Source organism: Pyxicephalus adspersus, chromosome 4, assembly GCF_032062135.1.
Source record: "Pyxicephalus adspersus chromosome 4, UCB_Pads_2.0, whole genome shotgun sequence".
In the NCBI taxonomy this organism is placed as follows: Eukaryota; Metazoa; Chordata; class Amphibia; order Anura; family Pyxicephalidae; genus Pyxicephalus; species Pyxicephalus adspersus.
The window spans coordinates 136,926,209-136,954,205 of record NC_092861.1 but is presented as its reverse complement, the minus strand read 5'-3'; the positions used below and the strand labels follow the sequence as shown (position 1 = coordinate 136,954,205).

Sequence of the window (27,997 nt, the reverse complement as noted above, 5' to 3'; positions counted from 1 at the left end):
TGGTTTTTAGTGATACATACAATTCAAGAAATATGTTAATTACACTTGTAATCTTACAGAAATATTTTGTTTAAATAAATGGTCTGGCAATATATTTTTTTTTAACTATAGAAGGGTAAAACCTGGTTTGTAGACTCCCTGTTCTTCTTTTGACATTAACACAACTCTTATATGTAAGTGCCTACAAATTCAGCTTTAAATATGATTATTTGAGCTCAAAGCTAAAAATGCCTTCCTTCACTATCATGGTTTCCATTAGCATTGCAGTAAAGACTGATGCTTTTGGCGTGGCCGAGTATTTGGATCTTTGACATTTTGCTGGGAAATTAACACAGGTAAAAGCTTCATATACATTTTTGTCTATCATGGGCAGCTGTCCCCCAACATTTAGTTATCCACCATAAGGGATCACTAAATGACTAACACTAATGACTTATTTTATAATGGGGAGGACGCAGCAGGACACCTCCTATCTGTCCCATTCCCCACACAATTCTATTGAAAAGAACAGTGCTGTCTGTACAATGTGTGTTTATTTCGCTGTTGCTGATAACGATTCCTAACAATTTTTTCCAGCAACAATGAGTGAACAAATGTTGTACAGAGATGTATTCTCTTACATTTGTTGCAATGGAATAGGGCAAGAATCATTTTTTTTTTAAGCATAGCATTGAATACTGCAAGCTAATGCTTACATTCCTATACAAAAATATTATTACACATTCCATTTTTTTTTTTATTTTATTGAATTACTGCATGCATAGGAGAAGAAATTTTAAGAACATGCCAGAAAAAAAACAGAGTGTATAACAAAGAATTAAATGTCGGTCTGACATCAATACCATTCCTCAAGACTTAATCGTAAGAAAAGTTTTAATAGTTCTCTGTTCAAAGCAACAACAGTTCTTACCGTATTCAATTTGGATATTAAAACCTTTTTTTCCCTCTCTTTGATTTTGCTAAGCAAATGATTCTTGTCTAGCTGACTTGTTGGTTTTCTTGGTAATTCCCATGTATGGCATGGATTTACAGTGCCAGACAAGTTGATATTTCTAACAAAAGAATTTAATAAGCATTTTTTTTTCTCTCATAAATCTTTTTAGACTCTGAGTTTTCCCACAATGGGTCAGAAAGAACCAGAAATAAATGGAAATTTGTTTTTGACAATTCTGCATAAACTTCTTATTGTACACCTTTTTTAATAGTTTATCAGGTTAAAATGACACATCACTGATGGGTTTAGATAGTGACTACGTTGTGGGTGTTTGCATGTAATACAGATTTTAGCTATGCAGAAGGTAAAGCGGTGGCTCCATTGTGGGTGCTTGCATCACATAAAGAGTTTGCGGCAAAGAAGTGACCACAAAAAAAGTGTTCTCTGAATTAGCTAAATAGTAATAAAACCAAGAGCTGACAGGGCAGAAAAAAAATATTCTACATTTGGATTGTAACCCTTTGATTTATTAAAAGGCATTTTATCATTCTTTTAATAACTCCTATATTTATTAATAAATTAGCTCAACACTTTAAGCTTTTTTATTTGCTTTGGACAGATTGTAGAAGGAATAGAACCCCATCATATTTTTTTTTTTTTTTTTTTTATTTTGGCCAATGTCCCCTTCGGGAGGGTTCCTATTCACCTTGAATTATCTGTCAAGTTCTTAATCCTGTCTGTGATTTTGGTGTTGGTGAGGACCATTTTCCTAATCTGTGTGGGGGTCATGGGTCAAACAGGGTCATGGACAGCAATAAAGATTTGACAATGTATTTACTTTTTCTAAATCTATTCAAACGTTAAAGAAAAAATGGCTAGAGGTAAATTTTAATGAACAAAACCCTAAATTCAACGAAAAGAAAAACAATCCCAATACAAATATTGCCATGAACAGCGAACAATCTAAAAAGTTTCTGAGTCCAGTTTATAAAATAGTTATATAGTACATACCCTATGAAGAGAAAATTGAAAAACACACGGAGAATGCTGCAAAAAGTTGCTCACTTTCTCAACACATTCAAGAAAAAGTCATATTGGCTTCCAAAATCTCCACCTCTAATTACATTTTATCCATAGACTATATAATGCCTCCCATAAGATGTACACGATGGATGGGAATTTAGCCATCATCTTTCACGTCTTTTACTGAAATCATATCTTACAAACCAGAGTCTTGGGATTTACCATATTGTTTACCCCAGAGACTCATCTGTTGGCTCAGTTTCTACACACCCAGCTCATACTCTGGGTATTGCTCATATTACTATGCTAGGAAAGCAATTATTCTGAAATGGAAAGATGCTTCCACTGGAGACTTCAAGATATTTATTTAACAATCACTTACCACTATACAAACAGGTTTTTTGTTTAGCAGAGATTGCACAATAAATTTGACAAAACCTGGAAACCTTATCTTACACCTATAATAAACTAATAATGAATCATAACATATAATGAGCTGACTGCAGTTCCTACATGTCAAATTGTGACTGTTACCCTGTGAACTAATATGGTGTCTGTAAGGAAGCCAAAAAGATAATGGTTTGATTATTATAGAGATTGTGGAAATAGATTGGGAGAAATTGCCTTAACATATACATTAAATCATAGCATAGTGAACATGCCTACCTTATTTAATTAAGGATCATGTGATCATTATTGATAACCTGTTGATTGCAGTAGGTGTGTTATATATATCAGGGCACAAACTGTCCTGGATTTTACAGATTTTTGGTCACTTTAATGTGCTGCCAAAAAAAAGTTCTGCAAGCTAAAGAGTTTTAAAGTAGGGGAGGGTCTTTGTTGCAAAGATTTTACAGCATTACAAATAGAAGAAAGAGGACCTGTCAATGGGGCCAGCAAAAAAGAACAGCCAGGGGTTCTTCCTCCTCCCCATTTCACTGTGTGTCCCCTAGTAGAAGAGATTTTTCTCAGTTCTTAAAAAAGTAAGAGAAATATCCCAGGTAGCTATACAAGCCACCAAAACCCCTTCTTCCCCCCAAAGAGGTTATAACCCTTCTTCCTTTTTTACCAAAACAAAAACTCTTAGCCAGAGTTCGATTTTGAAATAGCTAGCCACCATATGTTCATGACAGCCCGGCATGTTATATTATGAATATTCATTTATCAGTTGTATTTTATTTGTATACCTAAATATGTTTGCATTGTTCTTAGAAATATCATATATAATGTGAATGAGGAGAAAAACAAAACAAAAGATTTTTTAGATATGCCCTCCAGTTGACCCAATGTTCAGTGTGATGTTGCGTCTCTTATCTGTTCTAGGATCTTTGCCACAACCTTATCAATCTCATTGTAGACCTTTCAAAAATGTAAAATATGTTACATAACTCTGAGAACTTGTTTAGACTGCTTATAGACATGTTTGTTTGGCAGGAGAAAGATCTCACACAGTTCGGTGGTGGCACAAGAGCTAAGTCAGAACTTGCAGCTCGTCTTTTTATGAACTGTAATCATTTCTACCATGGGTGGCTCTGAAGATATAAAATGTTATATAACCTCAGAGTAAAGTGTACTTGTGTTCAGGGATGGACGGGTTAATGTTGTATGTAGAACATGGTCAACCCAATCTGCACATTATGCTGGAGACAGGACAGCTCTGAATCTCTGATATATCACATGTATTTTAAATGTTTATTTATCAGACCAAAAGAAGCTTATTGCTAGGGTTTACATATACTTTATTTGATTGTCACTTATAAATTGATTCCTCCTAAATGCCAAAAAAAAACAGCCCAGGGACATGTTATCAATAATTTAGGGATGTTCCCTGTTAGTTATATTTAGTAAACAGGAAGTTCCTCCGAAACATATTATAATGCTTGCAACGTATGAAATGTTTTTTTTTTTGGAGACACACCTGAAACTTCTGTTGTGAAAAGCTGTGACCTCAGTTGACACTAATGCTTTGGTTACTGTTCTTCAGAATTTGTACATTACGTATGATTTACATGGCATACTAAAAATGTACACAAATATATGCAATTCATAGAGATGAATAGTTTATCAGGTTAAAATGACACATCACTGATGGGTTTAGATAGTGACTACGTTGTGGGTGTTTGCATGTAATACAGATTTTAGCTATGCAGAAGGCAAAGCGGTGGCTCCATTGTGGGTGCTTGCATCACATAAAGAGTTTGCGGCAAAGAAGTGACCACAAAAAAAGTGTTCTCTGAATTAGCTAAATAGTAATAAAACCAAGAGCTGACAGGGCAGAAAAAAAATATTCTACATTTGGATTGTAACCCTTTGATTTATTAAAAGGCATTTTATCATTCTTTTAATAACTCCTATATTTATTAATAAATTAGCTCAACACTTTAAGCTTTTTTATTTGCTTACCAGTCTGTTTTCCCAGACTCATTATATATTAAATCAGACGGCTTTAAAGCCATGTATTAAAAGTTTAATTATACTGTAAGTTACTAATTAACTAATCTAGTATTCAAGGAATGAAATATTTAGAAATTCTAGGAAACAGCAGTTTTATACCCATGAAAATGCAATTTACTTAGATAGTTAGGCAGACCCGAGTCACAAATTACCTTTAAGGTAAGCGGAGAAAAAGGCCACATTTAAAGGAAAATTGCAGCTTATGCTTTTAACAACAAAGAATTGCTAACTGTTACTTTGAAATGTTTATTCTAAATAATTACAGATGTAGGTAAAGCTAAATGACATGGTGAAGGCCTGGATGTAATTCTATGCAGCCTTGGTTTCACCTACCTCTAATATTTACCATGAACCCTACAAAAGCCCAACCAAACAATGCATTATTGTAATATGGTATTGTGTGTTAAAGCTTGCCATATTGAGACAGCTGTAGATTGTAGTGCTTTGTAGTGAATGACCACTGCACAAAGATATAAATGGGGACTAAAGACCTTGCAACACGTAAAGTCCACTTCTCCAAAGCAGGGCATTCATTTTGTACAGGCCAGCAAACACACTTGGACCTTTTCAGCACCACATATGGATGGTTCATATATGTGTGTTGTGGTATACTGAAACATATCTACATGGAGATACACTGGCTAGGTGCCTTGGGGTCATATAGCAAAGCACTGCCCTACCAATTGCTGGTTAAAATTATGTTTGTCTCATTGAAAAGTGTTTTAGGTGGACAAAATACATCTTTCCCTTCCATATACCCTTCCATTCCCTGTGCAAGACAAATGCAATATTCAAAAACTGCTCCAATTGGCAACAAAATGCCCAGGAAAACCATCTGTAGCTGTTCTGAGTGCTTAGCTGTTGAAATTGGGCACAGAAGTAACGGCAAAGCAAATCAATCTGCTCTGAACATTTACAGCCTCCTTTACTTGGTCTGCTCACCATATAATGAACTGTATACTCCAGAATATCTGTTGTGTTAGAAGTAGTTGTCCTAAACATGACCCTAATTAATAATTCACCATATTAATAGCTATGTAACTGTACACTGCTTCAGCACACAGTCCTGCAGAATATTTTCCATAGCGTGCACATCCAATAAGTAAAGGAAACTCACCCAACATTCACAATTTACATATTTTGGTGTAATGTGCAAATTCTTTTTACTGATGATTTTCCTAATAAATCTAGTCTGAAAAATGTGTGAATTTTGGGTAAATGCGGGGCAAATCATTTATAAAAAGACTGCAAAGTATTAATACTCAGAATACTAAAAGTAACAATGTACACTACACTATAACCTCAGGAACATTCACTGCAGTGCCCAGCAGCCATCTTCGTGTGCTCATGCCTTGGAAACGCAGGCTTATAATCACACTAATGGGAACTTAATTAAGTTTTGCAGAGAGAACTGTCATTATGAACAAAACATAGTTATGCGCCATGTAATTAGGACACTCTAAATCTATCATTAATCTATATTGACAAAGCTGGGATTTCATGACAATGAGTATTGAAACATCCATCATGTCCTAAGAACACAGTTGATTGTGTTGTTATAGAACTTATGTACTGACAAGTCGGTGAAGAGTAATCCAAGCAAAGTGCAATCAGGTAAAAGCCACCATACAAAAAATGTATTCAATCGCACGGCTTGGTGGTTAGGTAATGGAGTCTAAATCTATAGCCAGAAGTACTGTAGTACCCTATCCAGCAAATTTATTTGTGACTGTTTCCATGTTGTAGAGGATGGTTCTCTTCTGGTCTGATAAATGTTTGTCCCCAGAATAGAAAGTGAGGGGAAATCTTTGAACTGAGCCACCAATAGCAAGGGTTCTAAACATTCTCCACTCTTTCCAAAAACTAAAAAGAAATAATTTTGGTATGGATACACTTAAAACTGAAATGTGTATTTTGCCAATGTGTTTTTTTTATTATTGTTAAAGGTTAAATATTATAATATATTTATTATAAATATTAAAATTATATCTAAACCCAGATTTTGACTGAAGGTTATAGACTTTCTAAACCAGCTTTTCTCAACCAAGGTTCTTCCAGAGGTTGCTGGACATTCTTCTAATTGGCCAACAATATAATTCTTCCTATTGGCCACCAGAATATGTGCTGTAACCCTTAAATTTAGTAATCAGGGGTTTCTTTAGGAAAGTTGTTTCAGGAGGTTCCCAAATGTTAAAAAGATTGAGAAGCTGAACTGTTTTATACTGCTCAGAAAGCAGCTGGAGTAAACCCAACACCTACCCGCCACTCTTTCCCATTTTCCTCACCACTATTTTCTGTCTTCCTTTTCTTTTTCCTCCTTTCACAAGTTTTAGTGATCCTTCCTAGACTCCCAATATTTCTTATTCCTGGCTACACTTTTCTGCTCAACAAACTACTTCAGCTTTTTTCAGAACAAAAGTCCATATGGACTGGATTTGTTTGACAAATCTGTGTTTATTCAACAACAATAAATGGTTATACAACTTTTTGCAGCATATCCTGAGTCCAGGCCGGAGACTGTGTGGAATTCATTGTATTCTGGTTTATGCCTCTTAATACGTTTTCAATCAAAATAATTATTGAAGTCAAAAGAATGTGTAAACCGTGGGGAAACTTCTCACCTAGAGCTTAATACAAAAGAATAGAATTTTATTTCAGCTTTTCTACTTTCCTTTCTATTTTTGAAGGACTCCTGACTTCATGCCCCAATGTCCTGTGGGTAATTTTCTCTTCCCCTAATGATGTTCCTTAATCAGTCTGCAGTCTAAAAGGTGAGCAAACAACCTAGGGGGGCAATGTTACTTCATTGATGGACAATAATTAAGCCTTGTCTCACTAGGGCAGAAAGTGTGCTATTGACAGGTTGAAGTTACAGCAATAAAAGAATAAAACGACCTATTAAAACTTTTACTTCTAAGGACTAGCACCGTATATTACACTTTAGTTTTAGACATTTGAACTACTAAAAAGTCTTTTTGACAGTGCTGAGTGACCAAAGGTTAATAAAATAAAATCTTGAACTGGTAAAATACATAAGCATAATGGAATAAAGCAACAAAACTTTCCTTTTCCGTGATTCATTTTCCTAATCTGAGGCTGTTATTTCTAATCCCAGGGTTTTAAGCAGCTTGAACTAGCACAGGCTCTAATAGGCCAATTAACTGATTTAACTAGAAGCTTTAATTACTGTTGGCCAATCTGCATACCCTGACCACAAATGAAAGTCGCTTGTTAAAGCATCACTTACCTAACCCCATGTGCAGTTAATATCATGTTGTTATCTGTGTGCTTTTCTTCTGGGACATTAATCTTCTAAACAAGCCTCATGTGTTGTTCCTCTGACTTCAGTGGACTATTGAACATACTGATTATGTTTATAACTTTACCCCCACCCCCACTAGCTACCCCATGTGTATTCTTTGTGGCACTTCCTGTGTAAATGAGCAACAACTTATGGTGGGACTCCTGATATACCTATATATTATGTGTATTTAGCTTCATTTAAATGTTGTATATCTTTTAATACAGTTTTTGCTTTCTTTTGTTTGGTATGCCCTATGTCTTGTATTCTCATCTGTTTCTATTTATGTCTCATGGTCTTTGGGCTTTTGTTATGTTTTCCCGGTTATGGTTGCTAGAGTTGTTAGTGCTAGCCAACAGTTTGCCTGAATTAAACTCAATGCTCAGGTTAATCTGGTAGCTGAATTCATATCCTATTGAAGTCAATAAAGGAAAAATGTCATAATGATGGGTCATACACAATACCTGGTTATAACAGGTCTAGCATACCGCTTAGCCAATCCAGCCAGAAGATGATGATAGGTACAACATACTTGTCATTGCCTTAGTCACTGAATGTGATTGACAAATTATGACAATGTTCAGCTTCATTTGCTTCAAGTCAAATGACTGATGTTCAGGTTGAATTTGACACAAACCTGAAGCCCAACACCGAACCTAATATTACCTATACAACAGAGGAACTCTAATCCCATTTGCTAACAGTAAACAGAACAGATGCATCATGACACACTTATGGTTTCCAGTTTTGGCAGCCATGCCTAGTGTGTCGTCCTTCTAATTGCTGGTCCACCATTTTCAGCACATAGCAGCCAAAACATCTTCTATCTGACATTGTTTTATCATTTTGGTATAAGAAAATGATGTTAAGTAATGTGTAACCCTTCTTATTTATCTGACGGTTTTGTGTCGATTTAGGAAGTTTCTCATTAGGTTTAGTTTGCAGAATCATTCATGAAACCAGACAGCCACCAGCAGTCTGTCTGCAATCTTTTTATTTGTTTATTTGTTTTGGACAACCAGATGATCAAAATTGTTGTGATTTTTGTTCTAAAAGTCCTCTTTGTCATTGTGGTGTTTTTTTTTTTGTTGTTGTTGTTTTGTACAGCAGTGTTAATTGTTTGGTCATTCCTGATAGAGCAGGAGCTGATGGGAAGTCCTCCAATGAGAACAAAAGCACTATTTTTAGTAAAGTGGGGAAAGGATAGAACTGGTGGTGGGATAATCTAGATTCACTATGCAAATGGGTAATTAGAGACAGCTTACAAAAAGGCAACCTGATTTCAACTTTCTGTATGTGTACCAGCAAGAATTTCTTTTTTTTCACTGTGGGTGATTGGAAATAAAATATTAAAGCCCAAATTAACTTTTTCTTTAAACTTTTGCATTAAACAAAAGCATTGTAAAATTTTAAGTTCTTTTTAAAATTAGCCTCAGCTTGTGTAGAAATGGCTGTCCCCTGGCAGTATGCTGTAGTAGAGGTAGATCTTCCCTCTGTGTGGGGAAGCAGTGGTCTTCTTGCTGAGTCAAAGCTATCCAATCGGCAGGGAGCCTAAATGTCGCTTATTGCAAAGCTATAGGTCGAACCCATTTGGGAGCATGGTAGACCTCTGCATAGAGACGACACACAGCCTTTAACACGGAGAGCAGCGGTCCCACTCTTCATCTGCTAACAGGAGATAGGGTTTTCTAGAAACAAAGCCTACTGTAAGATACTGAACACCTTTTGTTTTGATGCACCTGGAATGCATTTAGAAATGTAAGTTCCATTTGGATTTGCAGACTTTCGAAAGTTTGCGAATAAACTAAGAGGCCATTGTTTTAAATGATTTTTCTGTGACCGCATCGCTAATGGGGTCACAAAATCCAAATGAATCTATTGGCTAGCCCAAGCAATTGGCTAATACACCATAATGTCCTGGTAACTGTGCAGATACACATTTCCTGGCCAGTCTGGGCTGAATATCTTTATCAGATACATTTGCATTCTTTGTGCATTTATTTGGGTAAAAGGCCTAGTTCCCATTCCTAATTTTAGCAGGACACAATAAAGTAGATTAATAGCAGTGACTTGCTTTTTCATGCTGTGTTCATTTCACTTCCTGAACTCGGCAGCAGAAATAATTCCTCATTGTTTTATTCTCATTTCATCAGCTTATGTACTTGTTTTCATTGGCTTTGCTTTGGGAAGTATACCTGATGGGTAATTAAAGATATTTTTCAGGTTACTGTTAAAGGGAACTGGGTTACTGTTTTCTGTTGTCCATTGTATGATCTACAGGTTTGGTTTGAAGTACAAATAGTTTTCGCAAAATATAGAAGCAACATATTTTAATTCTGGTCGATGTAAACAGAGGAATGAGAAGCAGTCATCTATCAAACTTTACATATAAGTCATGTCCGGACATTTTTAAAAAAGGTTGTTGGGTGGCAGCCAGATGGGACTTGTCTATAGGTGCTAGGCTTAACCTAAAAATTGGGCACAAAATATTTAGGTATCAATGAGTAAAAAAGTACCTTCTGCTAATTAGTGGTCCCTCTTCAGAGGTCTGACAATTCTGTAAGCTTCCTGCTGTAGAAAAGAGGGATCCCCCATTGGCAAAGCTCCTACTCACGTCTGATTGGGAAAAGTCCCCAAGCCTGCAGTGTTACTATGTAGGGTTGCTTCAGTTGGTCCTGTCAAGGCTCAGAAATGGTATGTGCCCAAAAAATAAGTTCAGCTGACTGCCTGAATATACTGAATGACCAGGTTTTTTCATCAATGAATTTTTTCTTCCCTGATGGCACAGGCATATTCCAAGATGACAATGCCAGGATTAATTGGGCCTGATTTATTAAACCTGTCCAAGGCTGGAGAGGATGCATGTTCATCTGTAGTGCTGGGTGATCCAACAAACCTGGAATGGATCTAGTCCAGTATTTAAAACATTTGCTAGCAAAAAGCGAAATCCAATCCAGGTTTGCTGGATCACCCAGGTTTACTGATGAAAATGCATCCTCTCCAGCCTTGGAGAGCTTTACTAAATCAGGCCCATTGTGCACAGACTGTGAAAGAGAAGCTCAGGGAGCATAAGACAGCATTTCACACATGGATTGATCACCACAGAGTGCAAACCTTAACCCCGCTGAAAATCTTTGGGATGTGCTGGAAAAGACTTTACACGGCAATCCACTTCTCCCATCATCAGCACAGGTTGTTGGTGAAAAATAATGCAACTTTTGATGGAAATAAAATGTGTGATTGCATCAAAATGATGCCACTGTGAATGTGTGCTGTAATCAAATCTAAAGGCGTGTATGACTTTTGTTTTTGGCCTGGTGGTATATTTTGGCACCTTGATGAAGTCTCTTTACTGATACCTCAAACTTATCCACAGCATATCAAGCTGTCCTGGCACAAAAAGGCTTTGATTGGATATTTTTTTATTCCGTTATCCCTTTTAGACGCTGCTATTGCCAAATACTGATTGGATAATAAATATGTGATGTTGATAATTTTTTCTCAGACTACAGGCCTGAAGTCACGTTAACCGTGTACATTTTGGTTTGGTAATACGTCACACATGTTCTTGGTGCCGTTTGCTTTAGCTAGATGACTTACAGTTCACTGAATCTGTTTGCATCATTTCTCTTTTCTAGATTTTACATAACTTGGAACATTATGTTCAGATAATGCTGTGAATGAGAAGTTTTGGCAAGTAGCTAGGGTGACTGCTGCTATGTCATCTTGTGTATTTTCCATTCTTTATCCCCCCGTGCTGAGATGATGGGCTCTGCTCTGTTACTTGGTGACCTTTGTTTATAAGTACGTGGGAACATTACTGAAACACTTTACATACTAGAAAGTTGGTTTTTTTATGCGACAGAAAAATTCTACGTCAGCAGAAATGTAGCTAGTAAAGTTATGTGGCTTTTTGGGTATTATTTGTGTGTTTTTTAATCAATTTGCAGATGAGAATTTTTAAGTCACCTTAAAGCTGAACTCCAAGTTTAGTAAAATATTTCCCGAGCTGTAGGGCTATTCTGCAGAGGTGAATGCTTTTCTATGACTAGTGGTGTAGAACAAATAGTACTTTAAGTAGAACTAAACGAAAAAAAAAAGAAAGCAAAAGTCAGTAGGAGGTAGAAGTTTTTGAAAGAAGAGACATGCAACTGGCCTGCAACCAGGGACATTTTGTTTTTTGCCTATGCTTCACCGTGCACGAGCCATGCCATGTATAGCCTGCCTATATACATTGAAACCTATGCACAGGAGATGCATCATCAGTGGCCGTCCAGTTGCTAGAAATGATCTTTATAAATCTGGGTGTACACTGTGGACTCAGTGGCTAAGATGGTTGCTTTGAAGGATGCAGTGTCGACAGGCCTGTCAATGCTGCAGGGCACTTACAAAAAGATATATGTGTGCAAAAATCTGCCGGTATGTGGTGTACAGTACAGACATAAATCTGCGGGGGTTACCTTGTTACTGCTACCACCAACGCTGCCACCTGTCAAAGGATAATGAACTGACCTATTCGGTCCAATGTTAACGTTTTATGCAAACGTTTTTTTACCATTGTCAACCTTTAAAACTGCATGGATTGAATATGAACTATTCGGTGGCAAAAGTGTCATCCAGCATTTATTTCTCTTTTATCAGTTTAAGGAAACAAATATTTCAGAAATGTGCAGAGCTTCATTTACATACAGTGGCTTTCATTTGACTGTCATATTTTAGGACAGCTCCAGGGTAGATGGTCATTTAATTGTTTACATTCCTTTGTGATTAAAATATATTTAAATACTACTTCAAATAATCTTCCTGTGTATCTTTGAAATAGGACAATGATAAAATCATTATATATGACTATATCTTTATCATTCATTATGTTGGTCATGACTTTTCCTGTGATGTTTCAAGACCTTCCTAGGAAATTGCAAACCAAGAATCATACATACATACACAAAGTTGTAAATGGCAGGGATCTAGGAGAATCACGTAATTGGCACCTAAATAAGGAATTCAAACAACTCCAACCAGGATCTTTGAATTCATAGAAGCACCTAAAGTGTATCTCAAATAAAACTGTTTTATCTTTTTTTTTTTTAGGGGAGGTAGGGTTGAGTTGCTGTCCATACAACCTCTTCCTGTTCTATACAGTGAAATTCTTTCACAATGCATACCTCCAACCTCCAGCCTTATATTCAGTCTTGAACAGCTATACAGGCTCCTCTCCTGTCCTGAAATTGCTTACTTCTACTGCAAATTGAGCTTCTTACAAAGTGCACCAGAAACCACAGCAAGGCATTTGCTGGCTGAGGACATCCAACATCATCTAGCCTTTTTCCTCCCCAGCTTGACTGTTCCTGGTCAGCTCTTTCATTGGGCTTTAGTTCTTTTACTCATGGAGGCTCATTGTTCCCTAAGCTGGTCTAAATCTGGCAGAGCTTGGTAATGCTTTCAGGAAGCTGTAAGCAGCATCCTGACAGCTCATCCCATCACTTATAATCTATGTGCATTTTACACAATGATGTAACTAGGTCTAAAAAAAGTATGTAAAAATTGTTTTAATAAAAATGTATATAAATATTATTAAAGGAGGAAAAGGTGTCAACAGGGAGAACAAAAAAAACACATAGTGTATAACTAGCCTGAGTGGTCGTTTCTGCAGACCTCAGGAGACAATATTGTGTTGCAAAGACTTGAATTCTCTGATAACTTGTTTTGCCTGCTGAATAAACAATGCAGACTAGAGGTAACTTCCCGATGTGTGGTAGAGATTGTAACATGACTGTACATGGGTTGAGAAGTCCATTCCTTATTTCTGAATTAGATTGACCATAAATGTGACTAATAGTGTAGAATTGAACGAACCTTGATTCCCCAGGGTAGAAAATTTCCTTGATTGTACAAGTACCCTATTGGTTTTTGAGCCCTCTTTACTAAGGTATACTTGAATTTTTGGAACAGGAACACATATGCTTATCCTCATTACCTGCGAATGATCAAGCAAATGAGGGAAAATCTATAACCACAGTCTGCTTTTATTGACTTCTCTGTCCTCTCTGTCAATTTGCAATAACTTCTTAGCAATTGAACATTTTTGTAACAAAGCCCCAGGTTTTAAATTGTTCTTCTCCTATCCAATATCTGAAAAATGTTTTGGCTAAAACCTACACTTTACAAACGAAGTCAGTCAGTAAATAAGGACTTTTAGAGAAACTTTCCAAGCCATATTTGCACCAGACTGGCACACTGACACTTAGCATATTGGCCCCTCAGTGTGTACGTGAGCCTGGCTGTTTTGCAAAGAGTCTCGGTAGAAACATGTCATTTTGTTGGCAAGACAGCCCTAGCACAGACCAGTGCAGGCGAGGCCCATTCAGCCTCTTCCTAGTTTGTGTACATGTGCTCTAAAGTTTGCATGTGCTTCCGTCTGTGCTGGAGAAATGGGAAACCGGCACTTAGGGGTTGCCGATAAGGCTTATCTTCTTCATTTTTACTCCATGTGTATACTGACATTACAGCAGTTAGGCTGGATTTGCTGGGCATAAAAACTAGGCATAGCTATCAAGATCATGAGTGGCAGCACGAACTCCTGTTCTGATAAAGCCTAAACACTGATAAATATTCAGTATAAATGAGGCCTACGTGTGACTGCCAGTTCCTACCAGTCTAATTTTCACATTCAACAGAGCCGTATGTTTTTTAGTGTAGGGCTTAGGCTAGACAGTTTATGGAGGGATCTACAGGAATTATTGTGTGGTGACAAAACTGTTGCGCAACTGGCAGCTTCCCAGCATATGGCAAACTGCTGCCATGCACCCAGGAGGGGGAACCACACTGGAGGTAATCAGATTTGCATGTGTCTGCATCCATGGTGTAAAGCTTTAAACAACTGCTCAACCAAAAGCAACCTGCATTATGATCTTCAGCAGCCACGTCTAAAGCTGCAGCCATGTGCAACTGCATGCAAAAAGTGGTTTTCAATCTTTCCCACTCAAATCGGAGGGGTTGGAACTCTGGTTGAACACACGGCAGAACATTCTGGGTCACCGCAGATCTGAAATGCCCCCTAAAATCAACCTAAAAATCTGCCTAAGCTGTTAGTGTGACATTTCAATACTAACCCTTGCCTTCAATAGCTTTTCACAAAATTACCTAATATTCTGTTAAGAATTTATTGTTTGGCCTCATACTCCTTGGGGTCTATTTATAGATGTTTTCATTAAATATAAGATATCAAATCTTTTACTCAAATTTACACTTACACTTTTTTCACATTAGAATTATTTATAAAATGTGTGGTTTGTACATTTTTGTAAATGTAATAATTAAATGTGATAAATGTATACATTTTAGATAAGAATTGCGTGAATCCTGGAAAGAACATTTTCAATAGTGGGAATTTACTTTCAAGTGATGGTGACTACCTTTAAGCACTCATACAAGGTATTACACATACATCCTTTTCAAAATTTCTGAAAAACCTTTTCCATGGCGAAAAAACAACTCATCTAAGTCAAAATTCAGGATGGAAGATGCAGTAGGTCCTGGCGCCATGCTAATTCGGACAAGCATAAGCAAGTCATTCACACCCCCTCCATCATTCTTAGGGCGAGATCTGCCTGTACATGGATACCCTACGTGCCTGCCTGTTTGTCAGTATGTCTGCATATTGCCTGGTTGGAACAGATGTCTGAAGCACAATGGCTGGCCTTGGAGACAAACATGGCAGGCTGCCTATCTGATAAAATAAATTTTTTTAATTTCAGGGAATCCTAATTAGGGTGACCATGTTCCATCAACATCTCTTCAGAACACAACAAACATCAAAGCTTTCTTTTATTCCTTTTATCAGGAGTGAGGCACTTCTTATGAAAAGCAGAACCTGAAATATGGATATGGCTCATCTAGACAGAGAGGTAGCAGGACACAATGTGCTCAGCTCCTAATGAGCTCCCTCATAAATCACCTGGGCGGCTGTCACTGTCACTTCCTGCTATTATCTTGGCCATCCCTGGCATACTACGCTAAGGAAGAGGGACACTGGTGACTACATGAGATTTTTGAAGATGTTTATAGATAAAGGTTTCTCATGGTGAAGGAATCCATACAATAAGTAGTATAGATGTTCTATCACACATAGTGATACAGTAAAAAGGTTTGGTTTACTCAACGATGGATACTTGTCCACCAATTCTTTTATATGTCACATAAAGTTTTTATAGATTACAGAGCTTTAGTCACCACCCTAAAGGAGATCCTATTTTATTGTCTGCACAACATTGTTAAATTAGAGACCAGTAAACTTGCTGGCATGTCATTATTTGAAGAAAAGGACATTGGGATTAGTTAATGGAGGCATTAATCAGGTCTGGTAATTGATACCTTGGGTTTTGACGGATGGCTTCTGGCAGAGATCAGTAACAGTAGTTATTTAAAGATGGAGTGATGCTCCAGTCTAGGATCCTCCATCAAACAAACCCTAATGCGGCAACTGTAAACCTGGCCCTGACACCTGTATGGCTTTATTCTTGACTCTCCCTGCAACCCTCCTAGATTGTAAGCTCTTTGGGCAGTTTCCTCTCCTTCTCCTGTGTCAATGTCTGTATCTGTCTGTCATTTGCAACCCCTATTCAATTTACAGTGCTGCGTAATATGTTGGCGCTATATAAACCCTGTTTAATAATAACCCTCATACTAACCAAAACTTCTCCTTTATTGGTAACTTTCCCTGTAACACTAACCCTAATAATCCATGTAACCCCTAATTTAACAATAATGCTTACTAAAACCCCAACTGTAATGTAATCTATTTACTATTCTTTCTAAAAAAACTAATGCTTAGAGCTACATTGCATGCAGAAGTCAAATCTGCAAAACATGCGTATAATAGTATTTTACTGGATTCAGTAGCTCCATCCCTCCTTTCCAGATTGACTGTAATTTTTTTTTCTTGGTCAGCCATTGTGCCCCTAGGTAGCACCTCTAATCTTGGGCCCAAAGCAAAAAAAGGCCTTTGCCTCTCCAACATTCACTATTACTACTTATTGGACAGTAAAAGAGCTGAAACACACAGATGAAGTCATTCTACTCCCAGTATCAGACTGATTGCTCTGATCTAATTTTAGAGTGCTCATGTTCTTCTCTCAGTCTAATTCCTATAGAAAGAAATCCATAACTATGTAAATGGGGAAGGAAATGCATTATAGCAATTTTTTCTGTCACTCTTCCTGCTAAGTAAAATTCCCAAGGAAATTTCCAAAGATAAAAGTATTCAGTGTATATTTTTTAGAACATGGAAGTCCTACAAGAAAATTGGAAGCAGTATATTTTGGGCCTATTCAGTTAATGTACAAAGACATACAATGTATTCCAACCAGATGTCAGTTTACTAAATTAAATGGCTGCAAATTCAATCTAGAATTGGTATCAAAAAGTTCTCTAATTTGTTCTTCTTCTCAACAAATAGGTCTGCATCTGAAAATATTATGTAAGTTCTAATAAAACCCTTGTAAAAAAAATTCTATTAAACGGCAAATCACCTAACCCACATCAAGTATCAGCTAATGCAAAGCTTTTTATTAATGTGCAATTTCATTCCAATTCATTCAAATAAAAATTATGCAAAGAGGAGATAGAGAAAAATTCATACTTGAATTTTTGAAGCATCTGGAAAACACTGCAAATTCTGCCATTGAAAACAAGTTGGTAGTCTCATTGAATGGTTTAGCTTTGCTTCCCTTAAATTTCAGCACAGTATGCTGCACTGCTCTGTGTTGCCCTGTGTGTTCTTCAATTTGAAGCAAAGTTTATGCGTGCCTTGTTCACCTCATTACACAGCCTGAAGCTTGCTCAAAGCCATTTGAGACCAGGCCAGGCTTTGCTCACCCAGTAAACCAGAGGTATAGTTGTTAAACGTTGCCAGTGGCTAAATAGTACTCTTGGCTAAAACTGCAAAAGACTGAAATTCTCTTATTTGTACTGTTATTTGTAATCTGTTATTAAATTCTGTTTTAAACCACCAAGATGCAGTAAATGTTCTTTTTATTTGTAGCACTAAACACTTAAAGAAAACAATGTGGTTTATTTGCACACTGCTAGCAAAGTAATAACACACTGACAATACTTAAAGCAAGTTTTATTATTGTTTTATTATTATTGGACAGGTAAAAGGTATTCTGTACTGCAAACTGCACTTCTTTCAGGGACAGTAAGCCAAGTTTACTCAGAGCTGTTGTTTATTCTGCTGATCTGTAGACTTACAGTAGCTATGGACAGTTTAAATCTTTTTTTCAACAGGTAATCAATCATCAAACCATAATAAAGTGGAAATGGAACCAAAAATAACAAGTACAAATCAATAATATTATACAGTATTTTAATCAACATATTACGCAGCGATTTTACAAAATCCATAGTTATGTGACTAGCTGTCCCTCAAGGGGCTCACAATCTAATGTCCTCCTTCCTCAGTCATATGTTAATGTTTTTCTGTATGTTGATCTTAAATCCAGTCTAAAGTCAATTTTGTGGAAAAGACAATTATTTGTTTATTTTAAATTTTGGAATGTGGGAGGAAACCCACACAAATAGGAGAACCTGCAAACTCCATGCAGATAGTGTCCAAGCAGAGATTCAAACCTGGGAACCAGTGCTGCAAAGGCCAGAGTGCTACCTCTGAGCCATCATGCTACCCTTATCTCATTAAAAGATAAAATAACAAAACCAGCTGATGTCTTCAGTCCAAAGGCCAATTTTATTGAACTCACTTGCTATAAGCCCAGGTTTCCCTAAATCTGCCCCGCTCGTGAGTAGATAGGAACAAAAAAACAGCCCAGTAATAAACTCATTCTATAGCCACTGTATTCTCTTTCTGTCAGCACATGAATTGAATGTTGCCACATTGTTCAACAGGGACTGCAAGAGACTAAAGCTGCGTACACACTTCCAATTTTTATCGTTCAAAATGAACGACGAACGAACGACCGATTGGCCAAAAATCGTTCATAAAAAAAGTAACCAACGACGCCGACGAACGAGGATAGTCGTTGGAAATGAACGACCGGACCAGCGGATTGGATTGGACGACGATCGTTGACCATCTATCGTGTGTACGGTCGTTCAGTGATCGTCCATGGTCTGAGCATGCGCGGTGAACGAACGTTCGCTCACTTCCTGTGGTGCACGTCACTTCCTGTATCGTTCAAACGATCGCATCTATCGTGTGTACAATATCTGCGAACGATCGTGTCGTTATCTGTATGTACAGGATCGGTGCAATACGATCATTCGCAGATATCATGCAGGATCGTTCGTCGTTCGTTTACCAACGATAAAAATTGGAAGTGTGTACGCAGCTTAATACTAATCTTTAAAATGCAGGGAGAACAGTTTTAGAATAAATTGCTTTACAAATCATTGGTATGTATGAAAGCTGCTGCTGGCTTCCCCACTCAGTTGTTTTTCTGTAGTATATTGCTCAGTTAGGATGGAGGATATGGTCAGTTTGAATACTGTACTGGTTTGTGGAATTGGTTATTAAGACTGAGTTCACATCTGTATGGCCATAGTAAAGCAGAACGGAACTCTGGGGTTACAGCTTACTTGCCAATAATGACACAGACTTACCTATTTGCAGACACTCCACATCCATGCCAGGGCCAGGATTTTGTCATCCCTGCATCCCCGGAAGCCACCATCTTTGCTGCCAACTCCACAGCAGCCTTTGGATCCATGGAAATTCTCTTCAATCATTGAATGTCCATTAATGATCTAACTTTACATTGTCCCCGTCAGATGGCTCTGTGGTGGTGCTGGGTATAGGTGGTGGTGCTGCATATAGGGTCGAGCTCTATACTAACTGGCACATTCACCAAGCAGTGTAGAGATAATACAAAAAACCACCAGAAGCCAGAGCACCACAACACACTGTAGTGCATTGCTGTATGTTGTCATGAGCTGCAATGTACATGCATTGATTGGAGTTGCCTTAATGCATTGGGGTGCCATAAAGAAATTGGCACCACAACATGCTAATGCATCTATGGTGCCCTGCAGTAATGTGCAGTTTATCACAATGCGCAGCAGGGGATTGGTGTAAATGGGCTTGTTTTTCAGTTATTGATTTGCAGTGTTTGTATCCCATGCTTTCCCATATAATTGCACAAGACTCCTTCAGCATGGGAACAATTGTTAGCTTTGAACTTCTTCCTCTGTGTGTTTACTTGTTAAGTAGACATCAAGCCTGGGAGAATTAAAACACAGTGTGAGATTCACAGATCATCAGACATCTGGTTCTACTACAAGGCTAACATATCACAACTTAGTTTTAAAGGCAGGGCCTCTTTGACTTTCCATGTGGCTAAATATATGGTAGAAATGCACATACCAGAAATACACTGCCTGTGTAAGAAACTTTGTATAACATCAAATATATTTTAGTTATACCATCTGACTATAATGCAAGACTGCAAACAAAATATGAGGATGATATTTCAATAAAATGAGTACACAACTCCAATAAACACCTGTATATCTGCTCGTACACCAACCTGTTGTCAAAAGCCCACTATCTTTTATTATTGCCACTTGAATTATTTGTTCTGCTATTCCTTCTGGATTGGGAAAGGGAACTTTTTGTCTCTGTACCAGAGCAAAGATATGTACTTTATTCACTACTTATCCATTACCAACAGATATCGGAAATCCTTAAATTCTAACCTACTGGTAGGGATATGCAAGAATGCCTCTGGCATTCTCACAAAAATTTCCTTGAAGTGACAGCTCCGCTCCCCTGATTGCTGTTGCGGCCCTGTAGTATGTGTTCCTGGATAGAGTTTTTTTAAATTGGGCCAGTTAAAAAAAAAAAAAATTAAAGAAAAGTGACCTCCTCCCATTCACATCTTCAACAGGTCTAGGGTATTTAGGAGCAATTTTTGTAAAGAGTGAATAATACTTTGTACCAGTGAGTAGGGATGAGCGAGTGAATTTAGTAAATTGTCTCAAATGCCAAATTTACAAAGACCATTCTTGCCTACATGTTTGGTAAGCGAGAACGGCCCAATTCGCAACGATACCAATTTTAATAAATTCACTTGCTCATCCCTACCCACTGGTACAAAGTATTATTCACTCTTTACAAAAATTGCTCTTAAATCCCCCAGACCTGTTAAAGATGTGGATGGGAGGAGGTCACTTTTCTGTATATTTTTTTTAAACTGGCCTAATTTGAAAAACTATTGAGAAAAAGTTGCAAATATCACACAGATACTGATGGTAAAATTTAGCATTGACTCAGTAATATAAAAAGATGGCACAAAATTGGTAGAATGCCCAAATCAATGGCATTGCCTCAACAATAAAGTTACTCTCATACTTACCTAAAAAAAAGCCATCAAATGTTATGGGGATGTTAATTGAGTCTCGTACAACTACAACTTGGTTTTACAAAATTAAACAAATTAAAAAAAATGTAGGACTTAACTGTCTTTTTAAAACAAAAAATGAAAAATATAATTGAATTGGAATTTAGTTGGTATATATTATTCAACAGTACAGGCTTTGTCTTCACCAAATTGGCCTTAGTCTAAGTTGAGGACATTGGACTTTGACTATGCTAGGAACATTAAATTGTGAGATCTTCTAAAAGGAAGGTTATTAACATGGACTGTAAAAACTGCATATTATGATTGCACTATATAAATACTTTATCTCCATTTTTTTATCCGTTCACAATTTCCTCCTAATATATAATTTGCCACACTTTTGATTAGACTCATGCTGCCTATTTAAGCAGAGTATATGAAAATATAAAAACCAAAAGGATAGTTGAGTTATTATTCATATAATATTAGCTCAAGCAATTAGATTGTATCTTATATAATAATATAGTCTACTGCAAACAAAAATCCATTATACTTATTTATTAGCGTCTCAAATTTAGACAGTGATTTATAGTTCTATACAGGACCCGACTCGTGATTAGGGTGTGAAGACTGGAGTAGGTGATAATTGCATTTCTTGGGGTGACCACAGATGCTTCTAGTCTACAGCTAATGGGGTATTAAATGATCAGACAAGTCAAAACACCTTTTCCAGTAGTTGTTATCAGTAGTAGTAGTAAGTTATCACTTAGATAAGTTAGATTTGGAGATATCATGCATCTCATTTGGCCTGCTGCATAGGCATATACAAGGTGAATATCTAGCCGAGTAGCATGTCTATGTTTTTGTTCCTCTGGTGGTTAAACTCTTCATTGGTGATAGTCATATTACCACTACCTCCTAACCCATAAATATGTGGAAGATATAAAATCAAAAATAAACAGTTTGGGTCCTTTTTGGTAAATTTCCTCTTACTTGTCCCAGAGACAAAAAATAGGGAAAGGAGAGTCCATCTCTTTTAGAAAGCTGCAAAAGTTTACATTGTAAGATTTTCTCTTACCTGCTTTTTTATACAAATGATATATGTGTATGCGTGTTTATGTTTGTTTATTAGCTCATGTTTTACTGTTTATAGATTTATGCTTTGAAAAGAATCTTTCTTCAAATCCTGATGCTGCCATTGTTGACTTATTATTAAAGAAGTGAGCTCCAGGGTAGTCATGGCTATCCTTACCTACCTCCATGGTAAATCTCTGACCAGTTATAATGACGATCTTGTTATAATGACGATCTTTTGTTTGAATGAATGTACAGTAATCCGCTTCTAGAATGTAACCAATGTTTGTGTGCCACTTCAGGTGCCATAGGAATTATGAAACTATAATTTTTAAGCAACTTATTCTCAAACTAACACTATTATTTTTTTTTCTTGTAGGACCGTCTGTTCTTCGTCATGGAGTACGTAAATGGGGGTGACTTGATGTTCCAAATACAGCGCTCACGTAAATTTGATGAGCCACGATCACGGTTTTACGCTGCAGAAGTGACCTCCGCTCTTATGTTTCTACATCAGCATGGTGTTATCTACAGGTAATAGACATGCCTCTGTATGTTTTGTTCCTTTGTAGATACTAAAGTACTATTTGTTTTTTCTTTTGTATATCTTGTATATTAAACCTCACTATATAACAAAGACAAACTACTCTTTTTGAAATGTATGAGAGTATGAGAGAAAGAATGTATGCATAAAGCTGAACCCTCTCTCTCGACAGGAACTTGGTTGGTGGACTGTAAAGCTAAATACATGGTTTACATTCACTATATACATGTGTAAAAGAAGGTTTTATTAATTGGTTTCATTTACTTGCTACTATGGCAGCATAATTAAAAAATACATTGTTGAAATAGTACAATTTTATATAGTATATCATTAACCTCCCTAGCGGTTCATTTCTTTCCGGTTTTATATGTCTAAAAGCGGTACATTGTTTTTCATGAAAATTTATTTTACAGTATAATATAATAGTATGAGTATAATAAAGTTTGAAACACAAAAGCATGTAAAAATAATACATTGAATAATTTTTTTTTTATTTTTTTTTTTAAATACATATTATACTCATACTTTTATATATACTGTAAAATAAATGTTCTTGAAAACAATGTACTGCTTTTACACATATAAATCCAAAGTATTGCATTCAATGCAGTTATTTTGTATTGAATGCAATACAAATGGATTTTGAATTTCCTGCCCCGTCCTGCCGGCAATGTACGCACGCACCGACGTCACCAGGAACTCCCCGGCTGATGACTGATCGGATGCAGAAGCCGGCCGGAAGAAGAGAGAAGACGGAGATCGCGGTGTGACTCGGGGTTAACACTTTTAGGAACTTTTTTCTACCCCGAGTCACACTCGGGGTTACCGCTAGAGAGGTTAAATAAAATACTGACAACTGTTAATTACTGGCCAAGCAAAGTTATATAATTTTGAGGAAGGATATGAGATAAAAGTACTAGAAAGCATGAGACGTCTTTTTAAAAAGTATGCTAAGGCAAAAGAAATGTATTATATCTTTAAATTACATTTCCCCTTTTAAATCCCTTGGCACATGGTGTCAATTTGAGTATTTAATTTCCAATAGATATAATAACATGGACCTCTGCTTCCCTCTCATATTGTGCGCAGGCAGAGAGTACAGAAAGTTATCAGCTTACAAGATTTTTGGCAAAATCAAAAGATATTTTTTGCACTTATCAAACAGGTATAACAAAAAAAAGTAGTATATTTACCAGACCAATAGAGCGCAAATATGAAGAAATTTTATGTTAGAATTGACATACTTTAAAAACGCATTTTTAAGAAGTGCTAATTAGTTATTATTCAAGTGCCTATACTGCCACTATTCTATATGGTATTATGCAAATAAAACATCAGGGCCATATAAGTTGAATTACACACCAGAGAGGCATTTGTATTGACATCAACAGCCCTAATGTTATACACCACACCCCAAGACATAATTTACGAGCTCCTAAAATGCTGGCATAATGATTTCATATTGTATGTATAAAAGATTTTTATGTACAAAATGACAAAAATGGCTTTTTAGGAGTTAATAGGTTAACAGTTAATTTTTTAGAGGTTGACCTGTAGTATCATACCAGACTGTCGGCAGAAAGTAAAGATTGGTTCATACTTGCTACGGGAACAGGTGCTTCCAGTGGCACCTTGCCAGCAGTTTAGCTGCCCACAGCGCTCCACTGATTCTCAAAGAACTAGCATGTGCATGTTTTACAACAAGCCCTATATATTATCTATGAGCTGCCATGGGTGAGACGCTACATATGAAGTCTCACCCAAGGAAGCAGATCATGAGACAGCAGTAAGGAAAGAAAAAGTGCAATTTTAGAAAGTGATGTAACCTTAAATACTTTTTTTTCTTTAAGTTGCCATTTAGGTGTACTTCAAATTAAACCTATGGCCTCTGGGGAGACACTACATGCAGTGTCTACCGACAGCAGCCCAATAGGAAATGAATTGAGACAGCTGTGATTGGTACCAGCTGTCAAATCGGCAAAAGCTGGTTCTTTAGGAATGTGATGTGAGCACCCAAGTGGCTGGCAAGTTGGCACCTGTCAGAAGCCGTGCGGGGTTGCTTGCTCCCACTTCAGGTCTGAACCTGCTCTTTTTGTTGCCCTGTGAAAATTAAGGATAAACTACTCCACAACAGCTGCAGCTAAGATTTTACTGAAAATGTGTTTTAAAGGTAATGCACTGCTTGTTAAAAAATGGGTATTACCTCTGTGGTTCACCACAGGTTCACCTAAAAGAGACCTTGTGCAATATACCAAGGAACTTGGCATTATTTTGCAATGCAACATTTGTACACCTTCAAGTGTTATGGTAACGCATCAGGTGTTATCAGAACTTACGGGATGGGGCTACAGAATACAGCTTGTGCTTGTTCCACATCTCATGCTCAGGCACTTCATGTTGTTTATCTTTCCTAAGTGTTGAGGTTTCATTAGCGCCTGCAGCCATCACCAGCTGTGTTTGCCAGTATGTTTCTCCACTTTCAGGTTTGTGAGATGCTTGGCACACAGTGGCCCTCAAGTGACCCTGCAGAGATCAAGGAAATCTCTTCAGTTTTTTCCTTTGCGTCGCTAGCTCGTTGGCACTTCCTGAGTTTGTTTCTGCCGTCTCCAAAGTAAATGGGCAGCAGATGGAGAAGCTTTCAAGTCTGTGCCCTTCCTTTACAACACTCTCCAGCGATGTACAGGAAGAGCCTCTCTGTAGACAGACAGGCTTGTTCTTCTTTACCATTTACCTTTTTAAGTACAGATGGGCTTGAAATTAAAAAAAAAAAACACAAGTTAGCACATGTTTTCTTAGGAGAGGAAACCATAAGGTCCTCCCTGGCTCGTTTTAACTCTAAATATTTAACATAAACAGAGCTAATTATAATGTAATGAGTTATATAACATTGGTGTTACAGTACACCAGAAAAATACAAAGCAGTCACACCCAGTTTCTGCTTATTTTAGTAGACCGGAAACTAAAATGGAAGCTGATAACTCCACTTGGGTTGAATTTTTTTTGTAATTGATTTTTCATTGTGGCATGATTTGTAAGGTGTATGTAAAGGCCTAATATGATGTAGAATAGCAACAGTGTTTAAAAATTGCTTTGTGTATCCTTCAGGAACCTGGAGCAATAGATTCCCTAAATCAATAACTATTCCAAATGGGCATATTGTCTTTTGTAGAACTCTGAAAACCCAACTAAGCCCAAAATAGAACAAGGGAAATTCTAATAGGAATTAGGTTGATAAGTAAATGCAAACAGTGTTAAGAATCAAAGTTGTGGTCACCCTGGTTCACCCCTGGACATTCTCAGAATTAAACACATTGTTATAGGAGAGGGGATTACATGCTCCTCCATATCTGGATATGCCAGGAATTAGAATGTCTTCAGAGGAGAACAGAGGGCTCCAGTAGGAGGGCTGGGTCAGAATTTTCAGACATCATAGTGTTATTCTGCAAGGGCAAGATGACTGTATCTCTTTAAAGCAAAAAATGCAATGTAATATACAAAGCAAAATCCACTTGTATGTATCCAACTAATTTACAGCCAGTGTAAGTACCTGAAGTCCCTTGTGCTGAAAATGAAGCAGTGCTGTCTGTCTGACAATAGGAGCATGCTTACATAAAGGGCCAACCACAGGAATTAGATCATCACTGTGCTGCCTCCCCTCATTGTCTAGTCTGCAGCCTGGAGGTAACTAAGGGCCACTGTAGATGGTTAAATTTAGTTTGAGATGCTTTTGATTCCTTCACAGTATATAGGTGCTTTTGCATGGGGAGAATATTTAGCAGTAATTTAGTTCTGTGGTCACCATCAGATGGCTGTATCACAGTCTCATTTTCTTTGGGTCGGCAGAGTGTTTTGGACTGTGCCTATAAAGGATTCTGACAGCTGTAGATGTATGTAGGACACAAATGTTGAGAATATATTTGAAAATCCTAAAATTATGATTTTTACCTGCAGTATTGCTTTTTGTGTTCTTTTAGGATGTGAATTTATTAACTCAAATTAGTTACGGTGATCAACTGGAAATCTTTTCTTATTTGCTTTTTCATAATTGGTTTTAATGTATTCCGCCAAAGTGCGCACTAAATTGTTTTTATTCATTTTGTTCACTGCAGCATTTATAGCAAATTAATGAATAGAGTGTGATTTGCTAGAACAGTCACATCTATCTTTCCTGGAAATAAATGTGGAACATAAGTAAAAAGCTTTTAAACGTGACTCTGATAGAATTATGTTCAAGGCAGCCAAAAACTAACATTTTATTTTAGCTGCTTGGCTTGGCTGAGCCTCCGTCTGTGGCTTATCTGCACACACTTTATCGCACATCTTGGTCTAAAATACAGACAAGGAACATTTTTCACTTGAACAATAGAATTGCTGTGTTAGCTGCAAATAAAAGCTTTTTAGCAGCAATTTATTGATGACCTACAGATAGTGTTTAATAGTAAAGTCGTGCCCATTACTTGTGCCAGTCATTAATTATACTGCCATTACATTATCTTGATTAAAAATTAGGAAGGTTTGGCAGTTGTGGTGTAGGACTTACATAGCTTACATGCTGCCATGTAACTATTTTTAAAAATAGATTTATGGCTACATTTTAGAAGACAAATGCCAATCTCAGTTATACACATTTTCTGCCATGTAACACTGCAACCGTGCTAAAACAGTCATTCTATAATTCACATTAGGTAGTGGATGTTCTGTTTCCCCCAAATCTTGACTTTGGGATGTGCAGCTCAGCACTGCTTTCGCATCGGGGTTTTCAAAAGTATAAATGAACAAAAACGATTACAAGAAGTTTGAGTGATGGTAGCTGTCTGTCTTACCAAAGGGTAACTATCCCTTGATCACAGATCATTTGAGACTGCAGAGGCCAGAGTTTTGCTTTGAAGCCTAACTCCAGTTTACTTATTTGTATATTTTAGTGCCAAACATATCTGAATACAATAACCACCTCCTCTCTGGCATGGTCACCTGCGGTTCCTCTGCAATCAAAGGCTGGTCACCCTTGAGTTGAATGACACCCACCATGATTCAACCAACTTTTTATGATTGCAGGGAACTCCAGGCCTGTGCCATGAAAAGGGTGCCACCACAATGTCCATTCTTTGCATCATTAAGAACCGCTTAGTGATAAAGAAGGGGCAGGTGGGACCTAGTGATGTTATGTGACTGGTATCTCCCTCATTACACATGAGGATTATTACATCAGGGATTAGGGCTGGAAGGGGCATCGAGTTCTGCAAGCAGCATTTTTACTGCACTGTTGCAGAGCCAAACTTCCCATAGAGGTGAAAACTGCAGAAAACACTGTCTAT

At 37.2% G+C, this 27,997-nt stretch overlaps 1 protein-coding gene across 2 annotated transcripts in view; it reads left to right on the top strand.

The window, feature by feature from the left end:
* Positions 1 to 27,997, top strand: part of PRKCE (protein kinase C epsilon) — a 211,880-nt gene that overhangs the window by 147,041 nt on the left and 36,842 nt on the right. For both annotated transcript variants that reach the window (XM_072409767.1, XM_072409766.1), the window contains exon 11: positions 22,518 to 22,672. In XM_072409767.1, the coding sequence (XP_072265868.1) occupies positions 22,518 to 22,672 (155 nt within the window). The remainder of the gene's footprint in view (positions 1 to 22,517; positions 22,673 to 27,997) is intronic.